Here is a 16268-nt window from a genome sequence, read left to right on the forward strand (position 1 = left end):
AGGGAAACTCTCGAGGAGATTCATGCTCGCGGCTTCGATCTCACTGAAGAGATAAAAAGGGCAAAAGAACTCGAAGCTGATGCTGAAGCTTTGGTTTCTGATGGTGATGACGACGACGATGGGAGCAAGAGCGGATCCGAAAATGGGGGGGGGGGGGAACTTGATAAAGAAGAGACCGCTCCCGGTCGAGAAATTTAGTTCTTAGTTTTTACGTTGTAATCACCCATGCAGATAAATTTGTGTATAGACATATCTCCCCTTTTGCCGACTTGCTTCTATTTTTGTTTCCCGTCTTGCGAGGACTTTATTTGCCTTATAAATGTTTCCACAATGTTTTAAACAACTTAATCAAATTTGGACCTCGTAGCCTCTGTAACCAAGCGAGCGTTTACTCAAACTTGGGGCAATGTATCCCTTTAGGCTTATTAGTTGTCAATGATTCGATCTTGAAGAAATATAGCCTGTGGGATAATGGTCGAACGAGTGTTTGCTCGGACTCGAAAATATAGCTCGTAGGCTTAGTCGAGTGAATGATTCGAACTCGAATTAATGTAGCCCGTAGTCTTAGTCGAGTGAATGATTCGAACTCGAATTAATGTAGCCCGTAGGCTTAGTCGAATGAATGATTCGAACTCGAAATAAAAATAGCCCGTAGGCTTGGTCGAGTGAATGATTCGAACTCGAAGTAATGTAGTCTATAGGCGTAATGGTCGAGCAAGTGTTTGCTCGAACTCGAAATAAAAATTGCTTGTAGGCTTGGTCGAGTGAATGATTCGAACTCGGCGTAATGTAGCCCGTAGGCGTAATGGTCGAGCGAGTGTTTGCTCGAACTCGAAATAAAAATTGCCCATAGGCTTGGTCGAGTGAATGATTCAAACTCGAAGTAATGTAGTCCGTAGGCTTAATGGTCGAATTTTATCTTAATTCTGATTGCACAATAAATCTCAAAATAGAGGAATTTTCATTGGATATAAGATGCCGATAAAAAAAAGAACTTTCTTCGCACGTTATTACACGCTTGGGTTCGGGGCAATCTATATGAGCATGGTTCGCTTCGACTATTTGGCTCTTACAGTTTTTCCTATTGGGACCCTGTTGCTGTGAAATAACTTTCTTGCGGGACCTCGGATATTGTCGTAAATTCTGCACGACCAATGGTTGCCTCATTAAAAACCTTGCCGAAAAACCCATTTGGGATAAAACCGGTCTAAGGGAAAAAGAGAGCAACGCGTGCTTTCTAGCGAAAGATCTGTCCCTTGTTCGGACTTCTGCAAGGGTTAGTTTTCAGATATAAACGAATATGAAAAGGTTGTACCTTAGCAGTAGTACCGTTTTAGATGTGATACATTCCAGCTGCTTGATAGTTGTTTGCCGTTTATAACGGCGATCCTGTACGACCCCTTTCCGATGTCCTCGAGTACCTGATATGGCCCTTCCCAATTCGGTCCTAGCTTCCCTTCATTCGGATTTCGGGTATTGGTGGTAATTTTTCTCAACATTAAGTCCCCAGGCTTGAAATGGCGGAGCTTGGTTCTTCGATTATAATATCTTTCGATTCACTACTTTTGGCCGCCATTCGTACCAGAGCAGCTTCTCGTCTTTGGTATGATAGTTTGAGGCTTGTATTCATAGCATCGTTATTTGATTCTTCCATCACGAATCGAAATATGCCACTGGGTTCACCAACTTCGATTGGTATCAATGCTTCGGACCCATATACTAAGGAGAACGGGGTCGCCCCCGTATTGGATTTTGACGTTGTCCGATATGCCCAAAGGACTTCGGGCAGGATTTCTCTCCATCTCCCTTTAGCGTCGTTCAACCTCTTCTTTAAGTTTTGAATGACAGTTTTGTTTGTTGATTTGGCCTGCCTATTCCTACTGGGGTGATATGGCGTCGACAATATCCTTCTTATCTTGTGGTCTTCGAGGAATCTTGTTACTTTGCCGCCAATGAATTGTTTTCCATTGTCACATACTATTTCGACGGCTATCCCGAACCGGCATATGATATGATCCCAAATAAAGTCTAAAACTTCTTTCTCTCTTATTTTCTCGAACGCCTTCACTTCAACCTATTTAGAAAAATAGTCAGTCATAAACAAAATGAATTTGGCTTTACCTGGGGTTGATGGCAGAGGGTCGACGATATCCATTCCCCATTTCATGAATGGCCACGGGGATAGGACTGAGTGAAGTTACTCTCCGGGCTGGTGGATCATCGGTGCGAACCTCTGACATTTGTCACATTTACGAACAAATTCCTTCGCATCTTTGCCCATATCGATCCAATAATACCCTTCTCTGATTATTTTTCGGACTAATGTATCGGTTCCAGAGTGATTCCCGCAAGTACCCTCATGCACTTCCCGTAGGACGTAATCGACATCCACCGGACCCAAGCATACCGCTAACGATCCATCGAACGTTCTTCGGTACAGTGTTCTGTCCGAAGCCAACGTAAATCGAGCAGCTTTGGTCCTTAGGGTTCTGGAATCTTTAGGGTCCGATGGGAGTTTTCCTTTTTTCAAGTATTCAATATACTTGTTTCTCCAATCCCAGGTTAAGCTTGTAGAATTTATTTCGGCGTGACCTTCTTCGATTACCGATCTCGAAAGTTAAACAACATTCCCCGAGCCCATATTATCTACCTCGACCGACGACCCCAAATTCGCAAGCACATCGGCCTCATTATTTTGTTCCCGTGGTACATGTCGTAAAGTCCATTATTTGAAATGGCGCAAAGTGATGAGCAGTTTATCTAAATACCTTTGCATTCTACCTTCTCGAACTTTGATGGTTTTGTTTACTTGACTCACCACCAGCTAGGAGTCGCAGTTGGCTTCAATGACTTCTGCTCCCAAGTTTCTAGCTAGCTCGAGACCTGCAATCATGGATTAATACTCGGCCTCATTGTTAGTCAACTTGATAGTTTTAATAGATTGCCTAATAGTGCTACCTGTGAGTGGTTTCAAAACTATGCCCAGCTCGGACCATTTTACGTTCGAAGCCCCGTCCGTAAAAAGGATCCATACCCCTGAAGATGTACCTGATTTCAACAGTTCTTTTTCGACTTCGGTTACGAGGGCTGGTGTGAAATCGGCCACGAAGTCTGCTAAAATTTGACACTTGATGGCCGTGCGGGGTTGACATTCAATATCGTACCCACTGAGTTCAACGGCCCATTTGGCCAGTCGGCCTGATAACTCGGGTTTGTGCAAAATATTACGAAGCGGGTAAGTGGACAATACACATATAGGATGATATTGAAAGTACGACCTTAAATTTCTTGAGGCGCTTATCAGTGCAAGTGCCAATTTTTCTAAGAGCGGATATCTAGTTTTCGTCTCTCCTATGGTTCGACTCGTATAATAAATGGGGAATTGCGTACCTTGCTCTTCTCGAACTACGACACCGCTTATGGCGACATCCAATACTGCCAAGTACAAACAAAGTTTCTCGTCTGTTTTTGGAGTGTGAAGCAGTGGTGGGCTTGATAGATATCGCTTTAGTTCTTCTAATGCTTGTTGGCACTCCGGGGTCCAAGAAAAATCGTTCTTCTTTTTGAGTAGAGAGAAAAATTTATGACTTCGATCAGATGATCTTGAGATGAACCGGCTTAAGGCGGCAATCCGACCCGTTAGCCTTTGTACAACCTTCACGCTGTCCACAACGACGATGTCTTCGATGGCCTTGATTTTATCGGGGTTAATCTCTATTCCCCGATGTGACACCATGAAGCCGAGGAACTTGCCCGAACCGACCCCGAAAGCACATTTCTCGAGGTTAATTTTTCTATTTGTTCTTCGAATATTTTATTTACTAGGCGTTGGTAAGTAGCCCCTGCATTTTTTAGCCCGAAGGGCATCACATTATAACAATACGTTCCATATTTGGTGACAAATGAAGTCTTTTCCTGGTCCTCCGGGTTCATCTGGATTTGATTATACCCGGAATAGGCATCGAGAAAAGTGAGGATCTCGTCGTCGGCCGTGGCATCGATCATGCGATCAATATTGGGCAGCGGAAAGGAATCTTTGGGGCATGCTTTGTTCAAATCCTTATAGTCCACGCACATTCTAAGTTTGTCCCCTTTTTTGGGGACTACAACTACGTTGGCTAACCATTTGGGATATTTCACCTTCCGAATGGACCCTACTTTGAGAAGCTTGGTTACCTCGTCCTTTATGAATGCGTGCTTTCTATCGGACTGGGGTCTTCTCTTTTGCTTCACCGGTCTGAACCTGGGGTCCAAACTTAGCTGATGCGTCGTTATGTCCGGCGGGATCCCTGTTATATCTAAATGGGACCAGGCAAAACAATCGATGTTATCGATAAGAAATTGAACGAGTTTCTTCATGAGTTCAGGGCTCAACCCCGTTCCCAAGTATATCTTTCGCTCAGGCCAGTGCTCGATTAATATGACTTGCTCTAGCTCCTCGATCATCGATTTTGTGGCACCGGAGTCATCGGGAATCACGAAAGATCGAGGGACCCTTTGATCACCATCCTCTTCGATTTTCTAGTTGTCTGGCTGGGTTGAAGCCGATGTATGTGATTGCTATTTGGTGTCCCGTTCTCCTTCCTGGACCGATCCTTTTATCGGTGAAAGTGAGGATACTGGTTTAGCTTCGTCGACGGTGAACATTTCTTTCGCGGCTGGTTGTTCTTCGTACACCATTTTGACACCTCCAGACGTCGAGAATTTGAGGGCCTGGTGTAGGGTCGAAGGCACAACTCTCAAGTTGTGGATCCATGGCCTTCCGAAAAGGGCGTTATATCTCATATCACCTTCGATCACGTGAAACTTTATTTCCTGGATGGTTCCGTCCACATTTATTGGTAGGAATATCTCACCTTTGCGGGTACGATCTGATCCTGTAGGCCGAGATGCTGCACTACCTTCAATCGGATGATGTTGGCCGAGCTACCTGGATCGATTAACACACGCTTAATTTTAGTGTTATTCACGAGTACGTATATTACCAGTGCGTCATTGTGATGTTGGATGACCCCCTCTGCATCTTCATCATCAAAGGACAGAGTCCCCATGGGTGCATAATCTTGAGTCCGAGATCGCTTTTCCCTCACCATCGATGTTTTAATGCGTTTAAGAATTGGTCCCTGAGGAGTATCGATGTCGCCGATGATCATGTGGATGACGTGATGCGGTTCTTCTTGTTCGTTTTGTTTGCTGAAATCCCTACTTCTAAAATGGCTCTTTTCCCTATCACTCAGAAACTCCCGAAGGTGCCCTTTGTTAAATAAGTAAGTTATTTCCTCTCTTAGTTGCTTGCAATCTTCTGTTCTGTGGTCATGGGTACCATGATATTCACACGTTTGATTGGGATTTCTTCGGGCAGGATCGGTCTGCATTGGTCGAGGCCATTTAGTGTCTTTGATGCGTCTGATGGCCGATATGAGAGCAGATACATCAACGCTGAAGTTATATTCTGATAATCGAGGTGCTTCTATAGGATCAGCATATTTATCGAAGCCGCGCTTACTCATAAGCCCTTGAGAATTTTGTCCTCGATCAATCCTTTGATTGTTCCGAACTGCATTGCATGCTGAACCGTTGTTCACCCGATCTATGATGTATGGTCGATATTGGTCTCTGTTCGAACTTTGTTCTATGTCGATCTGCTGTTGATTAATAATTGTCCTGTTCTGATGAACGGGTCCGTACGAGGCTCCCGACTGATCATCCTCGACCCTAATTTTCGATTGATATTAGTTGTGCACATCTGCCCAAGTTACCGCTGGATACTCGATCAAATTTTCTTTCAGTCGATGTGATGTTGTCGAACTTAGTTCGTTCAACCCTTGGGTGAAGGCTTGTACGACCCAGTCGTCTGTGACCGGGGGTAATTCCATGCGTTCCATTTGAAATCGGGATACGAATTCCCTCAACATTTCACCCTGCCTTTGCTTTACTTTGAAGAGGTCTGGTTTCCTCGTTGCAACCTTTATGGCACCAGCATATGCCTTTACGAATGAATCTGCTAACATGGTAAAAGAATCGATGGAATTCAGCGGTAAATTTTGGTACCAGATCATAGCTCATTTCGATAGGGTCTCCCCGAACCTTTTCAACAACACGGATTCGATCTCATCGTCTTCCAAATCGTTGCCTTTTATGGCACATGTGTAAGAGGTGACATGTTCGTTAGGATCGGTCGTACCGTTATATCTGGGAATTTTGAGCATACGGAATTTTTTGGGGGATTGGCTTCGGTGCCGCACTCGACGGAAAAGGCTTTTGTATGAATTTTTTCGAATTAAGCCCCTTTATCATTGGTGGAGCCCCCGGGATTTGGTCGACCCTGGCATTGTACGTTTCCACCCTCTTGTCGTTGGCTTCGACTCGTTTTGTGAGTTCCTCGAGAAATTTAGTAATTCCGGGAGTAGTCCCCGATTCTTGCTCGTTAGATTTCACTATGGCAGGCTCTATTCTAGGGGTGACTTCTCGAAGTGGACTGGAAACCGGCCTGCTTTGTGCGCGGGTTTGGCTCTGTAGCTGAGCAATCGCTACTTGTTGGGCTTGCAGTATATCGAAGATCATACGTAAGCTGTCCCCGATTTCCCCTGGGATTTGGGTGTCTCGGGCTACGGATTGAGTACCGCCCTGAATGCTTCTTTTCGGTTCGGAACACTGGTTCGCCTCCAAAGCTATTTGTGAATTGATATTCAATGGTATTTCGGCTCAAATTTTGGGTACTTCGATTCGAGCCTCGGGTGCCAAGTTGTTGGTTTCATCTTGAAGGCCGTCTTCGTAATCGATCGGTGAAGCCATTCGATCGGTGGTTATTCGTAGCTGACCCTAAATTCAAGATGTTTTCGGAAATAAGTGCAAAGCACAATGGCGTGTTTTTTCAGATTTGTATTAAATGACCACTGTTATCCTCGTCCCTACGGTGGGCGCTAAACTGTTTACCCGAAAAATGGATAGAGTTGAATTTATAAGCAATTCCAAGGATATGTGGCGTAACTTGATACAAAATGCAAGAATAAATAAAATGTAAATGTATATTGGAGAGAATGCAATCTAGATAAGGTTATCAAGAACAGTGAACCTTAGGATTCGATAAATAGAATCAATCTAAGAAACTGAAAAAGCGATTATTTACTATAGAAGAATATAGTAGTTTTATTACAATGTAAGTCTCTAAAAAACATGTCCTACAAAAATGATAACCAAGCCCTTTTATAGTGGAGGGATTCAACTCCAAGCATAATAAAATAAACATTCAGTGAGAGACCCATGATAAGTCAACTTTTCCATAATTTCTGCCAAGATTCTCTCTAGTGGGATTGCAACGGCTTTTGTCTCCGAGCTCGATCTTGATTAAAATCCTCGATTTTGGTTCGAGCTTGATTTCGGTTCGAACTTTTGATCTTGGTTCGAGCTCGATCCTGGTTCGAGCTCTCGAATTGATTCCAGGTCAATGATGGTTGGTCTTTAGATTATCAGCACGATAGGTCTACCCTGCATCATGGTTCGATTTTTATTCGAGTTTGATTATGATATCGATCTCGACACGGACCGGCCTCCCCGGGTTCGAGGTTAGTTCGTCCCCCCTTCGGGATCTTACTTCGATACATCACCCTTCGAACTTGATCGGACATGCCAAGATTGAAATCTATTTCGATCGTATACAATATCTTTTAGTGGAATAAAGAATGTATTTCCTTACTGAGGGACGAATGTAGAGTAGCAAAGGCAGATTCATTGAATCCAATACTTTTGACGCGTAGAATAAATTTATGTGTAAAACTTTACAAAAATTACGACAAATGGTAGGCTCTGAACCCATAAATTTAAAGAGACAATACGTTAAAAGTTTAAATTAAGGGTCTGCATCTGTCTCTACCTAAGAGTTCTATTTAAACTCTATCGTCAGGTTATTGAGTAGAACAATGTTTTCATCTTCATAGTTAGAGGTGGAGCTAGGATAGTGACATCACGTATCAGTAATTGGACTTTGTATTTTATTTTATATATTTTTAGTAAAGTATATAAATATAACATTTAGACTAAAGTTACTGAGTACGGCCGAACTCGTATCTCGTTCCATTGTTGTTCATAGTTTCGATCGGAGATTGGAGAGTGATCCTTAGACATAAGATTGACCTTAGCAAAGATCTTGATCATTTGTGTTAGCCATAAAAACATTTACCATAAGGACTTGTGAAACATTGAAAGTTTGTAGTAACGCTTTTAATGTTAACAATGAGAGTCAGAACTCAAGTTAATTTGTGCATGCAAGACAACCCTTTTGTTTATAAATCTATGGATATGTTTTCTCTCTTTTTTTTCCCTCAAAAAATTTCATTCCAATTAGAGCTTAGGGCCACAATTTACCAATTAGGTTAAGTACACAAACTATTCAGGGTAGTTTCTCTACATCTGGGCATATATAGACAGTGGCAGAGCCAAATAAAAGTGCAAGAATATTGTTAAACCTGTCAGTACATAAGAAATTTTTCTTATGTCAAAGAGATTCAACAACTTTTATATATACAAAAATTAATTTACTCTCTTTTGCATAATGAATTTTTTGAGAAAAAAATTCAATTGATTCCTCTTCATTAAAATCTAGCACAATAGTCATTAGTGTCTTTATTAGGACTCCAAACCGCAGGAAAAAAAAAATTCTTAGACAATATGCAAATAAAAAATATATATTATATATTGAAGACGTAATTAGTTAAAAAAAATATGCTCTAACATATTAATCTTTTAAATGAGATGATCAATTTCAATATAATATTAGAGCAGACAAAAGATTCTTGGTTCGAGTCTCACTATCATGCATTAACAAAAAAGATTCACTACTTGTCTCACGAAAAAGAATCAAGTCTGCGGGGAGAAACAAATAATTAAATAACACACTTCAAGGGTGAAGAAAAAGAAATATAGTAGTATATTTTTGTCAGCATCTCATACTCCTCAAGTAAGAATGCTAAGATTTATGGTTTCCTTTGGATTTGATTTCGTAGAATATCCCTTGTGACTTACAATATTACGTATGCTTCTTTTATTTTAAATTCTTTGGTCGCAATATCATTTAAACCTTTTATTATAAATATAAAAATTCAACTCTTTAAGTAAGCATGATTAATTTTCTCTCTTTTGGGGGGGTTTTTCTTATCATGGATATGCGAAAGGTAAGAGGGAAAAAATAATCACAATAAAAGAGCATTTCTAACTCAAGGAATTATATAAGGGGAAAGGAACAAAACCTTAGATTGTTTATTTTAATCCTACTTTTCTCCACATTCTTGATTAAGTAAGTTTCGGATAAAGAATCAGATTTTTTTATTTAAAAGTAGAAAAAGAATGACTAAAACAGCTCTAACCAAAAATAAATAAATAATGAAATACCAAATGTGTAACTGTTTAGTAGAAATTCATTGACTAATACAGTAATTGTTAAGGAAAATGTAGTAGGGTTTCCCTTGCCGTGACGCGGGTGGAAATTTCTAAGTCTTGAAAACCCCTCTTTCATTTATTTCACTCGTTTTTTACTTCTTTCGTTCTCCTCCCCCCCCCCCCCCCCCAAAAAAAAAAAAAAAAACCTTTTTTTCCTCACATTTTAACTCTTTAAATACTCAGCTAGACCAGACCATGGCATGCACAAGGTAAAGGCATAAAAAAAAACTAGAGAGAGTGAAAAAGAAAAGAAAAAAAGAGAGACTCAAGAAGAGAAATACACAAATATTTGAAGATTTGTGTTTGCAAAAATGGAGATGTATGATAATAGCAATCTACTACCACCAGGATTTAGGTTCTATCCTACAGAAGAGGAGTTGGTGGATTTTTATTTGAGAAATAAGCTTAATGGCAAAAGAGAATTGGACATTCAACGTGTTATACCTGTTGTTAATATATATCAACACAATCCATGTCAACTCCCAGGTTATTGCATCATCATAATTCTTTCTTCTCTCTCACACACACATACCATATACTATATATGATACTCAAAACCATTCAAGTTTAACCTTTTGTTCAATTTTAGTTATCTGATTTTGTTTTTGATTATGCGATGGTTTAATTATCATCTCAAGCATTAATTTTTGCAGTCTAAAGGATTAAGAATTTGTTAATAACCTTCATTTTATGAAATTTTTCCGAGTCATGTGTTTTTTTATTGCTAAACCTAATCTTTGTAGAGAAAGAAAAACCTAATCTTTTGTAGCATTTACCTTACATATGCACTTGACAACAATTTTAATAAATATCTTTTTTACGCTATTAGTGTATTTTGACCAGCACGTTAACCTGCTTTGAGGTTGCGAATCTTACTTCTTTTGGACAACTACGTACCTCTAGCTATCTTAGATGACCTAGCTAATAGTGTAATTTATTTTTATTGTCAGTAGTTCATAAAAGTTAGACTTTTTTTTTTTAAACCCTTCTTCTTCGCCATGTGATTCTTGAACCAGAAATGGCAGGAGAAGGAATTCGAGATGACTCAGAGCAATGGTTTTTCTTCATTCCAATTCAAGATAGGGAAGCTAGAGGAGGGAGACCTACTAGGCTTACAACAGAAGGATATTGGAAAGCTACTGGAACTCCTGGTTATGTATATTCATCAAATAATAGAATAATTGGAGGCAAAAGAACTATGGTTTTCTATAAAGGAAGAGCTCCAAATGGGAAGAAGACCCTATGGAAGATGAATGAGTATAAAGCCAGTGATGGAGAAGCTTCAGCAACAAATAGTGTTACAAATTTAAAGGTCAGTGGCACCCTCAAAAAATTAGGGTTTTTAACTAGTTAGTTGTACTTCTAAGCTAGAGTCAAATCTCTCTACATTGGCGTCATTTGTCTCGATATTTTTTGACTGCTATAACGAAATGCTATTATAGAAAACATATAATATAAGATAACATGAAAAATTGGTTCCAAAAAAGGAACGTGGTTGTTATAGTAAAATATTGGTATAAAAGATGGATGTTATAGAGAGGTTCGACTATATATACTCCTCCGCCCCAAGCTAATTGTCATGTTAAAGCTAGTTTAGATTAGATCAACTCAATATTTTAAAATTAAAATTCTTATATTAAAAAACTCTACGAAAAATATTGCAAGTTGCAATCTTCTCATGTCAATGTGACAAAACGATATAGCAGTATTTTAAAATAATGATCAAAGTTCACATAATTTAACTCTCGAGAAGCAAATTGTTATCGGGACAAAGGGAGTATATATGAAGGTGTTTGACCAGATACAAGGGTTAAACAAAAAAAAAGAGTTTTAAACTTGTATATATATCGTTAGACATTGTTGTGGCTATAAATTGTTATATCGTTAAGGTAAGATCAATTTCGTGACCTATATTGTCTAGATCGATTTACTTGATCCGTAAATCGAGGTTCTATATTCACGTAGTTTCTAGGTAACAAAGCATTAATTCAAGCCAAGAATCTAGAGGTAGAACTTTGTTTCTCGATGAATTATATATATGCAAGATTCTTCTTGTAACTGAAACTTAGATTTTCATATGTTATAGCAATAGGTTATTTATTGGCAGATCCACGATTTTTCTTTTTTTAAATATAGATAGATGTGCCACTAGCTATACAAAATCTGAGCGTACATACAATTAGTTTGGTTGATTTTCGGGTTATGAAGTGTTGGTTATATACAAACCAACTTATTATTGACCAGAGATAGTTTAATTTTTCTTTCTATTCAATCTATTAAGTAAAATTGAAAGCAAAATTAGGAAACAAAATGTTAACATATAAGGAAAGTGCATATTATATTGTTTTGATGAAAATTAAGCTAAAGAAGGTGTTAATTGAATTTAGTTTTTCCAGGAAGAAACAAAAGAAAAAAGGGTCGCCGTTGTAAAAATGAGTGATGATTTTCACAAAGAAATTCTTAACCGTGATTTTATGAGTGACCTAAGCTCAGTGCACTGTTCAATTAGCCATGCACATAGGTTCACAGTATAAATAAATAATATGTCTACAATTTTTTAGGATTTTAGCCAATAATTTATGTTCACTTGCTCCACAACAAAGCATATCGATCCACCCCTAACATCATACATATGTCTGTTTCTCAACGTTGTAACACTTGTAACATGTTTTGTGATGATTACATTGAAAGTGGATCTGACAAGAAAGCATAATCAATTGTATAATGTACTTGATTGGTCATTTTTTTTATACAGATCCAGTGAATTTAATGTCTGAGAATTGGGTATTCATTGTTAGAACTCTCAATTCGTATTTAACTTATGTAATATTGCTTGGCTAGTTACGAAATTAAATTTAAAAAAATCATAGACATTTATGTATCTATAAGTTATATCATTAAGATAAAAAGTGAAATCTAATTTTTTTTTAAATATTAAAAAGTATCCTTTTCCTAGACTAAAAGGGAAAATATGGCACGTCAAATAAGACAAAGGGAGTATGTTGCAAGTGTTAGATTCTGTAATACTTTTTTACTCCCCTTCCTCGTATCTGGTATATGGACCTCTCCGAACCAAAAGTAAAAATTAAAAGAACACCTGTAGTATTCCTCTTTCTTTTAGGTACTAGCTAGCTAGTCATGTAGTTGTGTTTGGCATATGCTTCTTCATCTACTTTTTTTTCTTCACTTAGATACAAATCCAGAATTTAAAAGTTTGAGTAGGAACTGAACCCAAGCAATGTACTAAAGTCAAGTTGTGCCTCCAAATTAATCAATGTAACTGTCTAAACTTTGAGTCTGAGTATCCATCAAAATATATACCTATTATTTAATATATATATACATTTTTTTAAAATTATTGGGGGCGATGACAACCCCTACCCTAAGGTAGGTCCGCCTCTGCTTCCACTGTATATAGGTCAGAATGATCTAACATGGCAATATTTAAATGAACTTTTTATGCTCTACCACACATTAAAAATAAGTTACAGATCTTTTTCTTGCTCATATATATAGATATATGTATTTTTTGATTTTTAACCATCAAATTAATATCGTGCTCAAGCAATTTCTTTCTCACACCCTGTAGCCTACTAAAATTCTTTTTATTATTGTTATTTTAGAGACACCTTGAAGTGGAGTAGGATTTGATATAAACCCCTACTTAGTAAATTAAAATCCAAAAAAATAAAAAGAGGAACATAAAACCTAGCCTCCACAAAAACAATGTTTGAATTGGACAAGCACAATACTATACAAAATGTCTGCATGTGCTTGGAATTATATGTTGGGATCTAAGCAGTGTAAAGATTGGTAGGGAAGACTTTTCCTTATCTCAAATATATATATATATATATTACACAAAAAACCAAAATATCATCTAAGCAAACTTATCCATTTGAGCCATAGCTTGGCCTACTGAAGTATTCATTTGCTTGAAAATTTATGTTTCTTTCGTTCCTCTTGTTATTATTTAGAGCTTTTACAAATTTTATGAAACTGTCATGATTAGATACTAAGTTATGTTTCTTTCTTTCTTTACTTGTAAACAATGAAAAGTTCTAGCTTCCGTGCAAATTATATGACCATAATATCTAGATATTCTGATGTTGTATCAGGTAGCAACATGTCTCTTTCTCGAGAAAGACACAATATTCATGCACCATTAATAATAACTTTCACATATATAAAGTATGAAGTGACTTATTATTGTTATTGATAATATAAAGATTTTTTTTACACGATTAATTAATATGGTCCAATTAATTATAGTAGGTTGTTTATCATTTCTATCATGTTACTTATTGATTCTTAAAATAAATAAAAAATAAAAAATAAAAAAGAGCAGCCCGATGCACAAAGCATCCCGCGTTCACGCAAGGTCCGAGGAAGGATCGCACTCAAGGGATGTGATTTAGATAGCCTACCCTAATACAAGCATTACTTATTAATTCTTATCATAGATAATTACATTTAGTTACCTTATTCTAATGAACTTGATTGAGTAAATATTTTTTACGGCGTTGAGCTTCGTCAAAATGTGGAGATATATACTGTCAGTTTAATTTAGTTATTCATGTGTTCACTTTAGTTGCCAAGAACTTATAAAACTATTCAAATTGTATGCAGTTGCGGCATGAATTCAGCTTGTGCAGAGTTTACAAGAAATCAAAGTGTGTTAGGGCATTTGACAGAAGGCCAACTGGTTTTGGTATTATTGAAGGAACAGTACCCCCTCAACCACTAAATGATACTGGAGATGATGTGGCTGCTACACCGTCAAACCAGAATATTAGTCCTTCAAAAGATAAAAATTTACCCGCACTCAATGCTTACTTAATGGAAAGCTCATCTTCAGGAGAGGAGCATGCTCCTACTTCACAACCTGTGGAAACTTCAAATGATTTGGATTTTTCTGATGTCCCCTTATGGGATTGGGACTGCAACTTTATTTAAAAATGGGAATTGAATAATTAGCTAGGGTTTAACACCCTAGAGAGTAGAGAGTAGAACATGGAAATTCTATACATGATTTAACACACTCAAGAATATTGATACGGACGTGGTGAGCATCCTCTGAAGGGATGAGTGATTGCAAATTATAGTCAAAAAGGTGAAATATAATTTTAGATCTGTTGGGATGGTTTGTTGGAAAAAGTGAACTTAAATGTTTGATGGCTAAGCTCATATATGTCCTTTTATTTACTAATTATGTCATCGTCTTTTGTATTATCTAGGTATTACTTTTATGTTATCAAATTAATGTGGTTAGGCTCATAGTGTGTCTGTAAAAATACTTCTAGAAGACTATTGGCACCTATAAAAGCCTCTTTGTAATATTGTTTTCTAAAGAGTAGAGTTTATCCTAATATTATTATTGTGCTTCGTGTTTATCTCCCTCTTCAGTCCTTTTTGTGTCTTATAACATTATAAAGAGTCCATCTTTTTTTACTAACTCCATTTCCCCATGCATTCACCTCGCCCTCGCCGTGATGGATGGTTAAGTATTGAGGCAAGCTGGTGCATAAAATATCCTGTATTCACGTAGGATTTGGGGAAGGACCGTACCCAAGGGATGTGATGTTAGTAACCTAACTTGACGCTCGGTGGCTGATTCACGGCTTGAACTTGTGACATTTAGAGCACGTCGAGACAACTTTACCGTTACTCCAAAACTCCCCTTCTTGGTTAATCATTGAACCCCTAGAGAATACATGAAGGACAAGACATAAAACCTTACCTTCTCAAATCCTACATGTGTTAATGGATATTCCCAACTTTGTGGCTTCCATAAAATTGAGCTTCTAACTTGATGGAACATCCTACGCCTATTATATTTATAACTACAACTTGGTCTTCCTAGTGGCATACACATCAATTTTCTAAGCGGCGTCAATATTTAAAGAAGTGAACAAATAAATAAATTACTATAACGACAAGCCGTGTCATTTTATATTTATCCCTAATATTTTAATTTTATTTATTATTTATACATAAAATTACGAAAAAAATCGACAAAACGATATCACGTGACACCGCTGGTGCCTGAGCCGCACACTGCTTCCCTCTAGTGAAAACAGTAAATACGAAGGATTCTTCATTTCCACAAGTTACCACGTATAACATTAGAATTATGTGGAGAATGTGTTGACATATTCCGTAGCACATTTTGTCTTTCACACATCTGTTGCATACATTTAATAATGCTGTTATATCTATTGACATTCATCCAGTTCTGAATCCTCATACTCAAAGAGTGATAGGAAAACTGCATTGGCAGTATCACTTTCAAGAATGAGATGATCAATGGTCATTTTAGCTTGGATGTTTGTAACATGAGAATTTTGAAACTATAAGTATTATGCGGTCGAAACCTATTAAATCAGTCGTACGAATTGGTCGAGATAACAATTCTTCGATCGAAAGGTATCTATGTAAGGTCAAGTCGAGGTTCGAAGAAAGGGCTTCGGGATTCGAGCTCCAAGCCCGATCAAGGATCAATTCGGTATCATTATCGGGTCCATGACCAAATCGAACCACGAGGCAAAAGGTTGTCGGAGATGCACAGACCGACCAACACCCACCCCGAATATCAAGACTCCGAGTCAGGATCGAGCTCGAGTCAAGGCCGATGGCTCGACCCGATATCGAGTTCGAGTCAGTATCGAAGCTCACAGACAAGGCAGTTACAGCCGCACTAAAGGAGAGAATCTTGGCGAAAATTAGGGAAAAGATAATACATCATGGGCTCTCCACTGCATATTTTTTATTGTATATAAAGTAGGATCCATCTACTATAAAGATGGGATGGATTGTAAGCAGAGGGACACATT

The 16268-nt window shown here is 38.0% G+C and overlaps 1 protein-coding gene across 1 annotated transcript; it reads left to right on the forward strand.

Annotated features, from left to right (window-relative positions):
* Nucleotides 1–9654: 9654 nt before the first annotated feature.
* On the forward strand, nucleotides 9655–14812 carry LOC104112592 (NAC domain-containing protein 90-like). Its single transcript, XM_009622559.4, has 3 exons — nucleotides 9655–9921; nucleotides 10452–10747; nucleotides 14065–14812. Exons 1-3 carry the CDS (start codon nucleotides 9747–9749, stop codon nucleotides 14389–14391), a joined length of 798 nt encoding a protein of 265 aa, XP_009620854.1. The 5' UTR covers nucleotides 9655–9746; the 3' UTR covers nucleotides 14392–14812.
* Nucleotides 14813–16268: the final 1456 nt, after the last annotated feature.

The sequence above is a fragment of the Nicotiana tomentosiformis genome, chromosome 7 (genome assembly GCF_000390325.3).
Source record: "Nicotiana tomentosiformis chromosome 7, ASM39032v3, whole genome shotgun sequence".
Taxonomy (NCBI): domain Eukaryota; kingdom Viridiplantae; phylum Streptophyta; class Magnoliopsida; order Solanales; family Solanaceae; genus Nicotiana; species Nicotiana tomentosiformis.

Bases quoted from the DNA above. Each gene is read 5' to 3' on its own strand.
- LOC104112592 (XM_009622559.4), top strand. From the start codon at position 9,747: ATGGAGATGTATGATAATAGCAATCTACTACCACCAGGATTTAGGTTC. The intron at 9,922-10,451 runs GTTATTGCATCA...TTCTTGAACCAG, and splicing joins CAATCCATGTCAACTCCCAG to AAATGGCAGGAGAAGGAATT. The intron at 10,748-14,064 runs GTCAGTGGCACC...AATTGTATGCAG, and splicing joins ATAGTGTTACAAATTTAAAG to TTGCGGCATGAATTCAGCTT.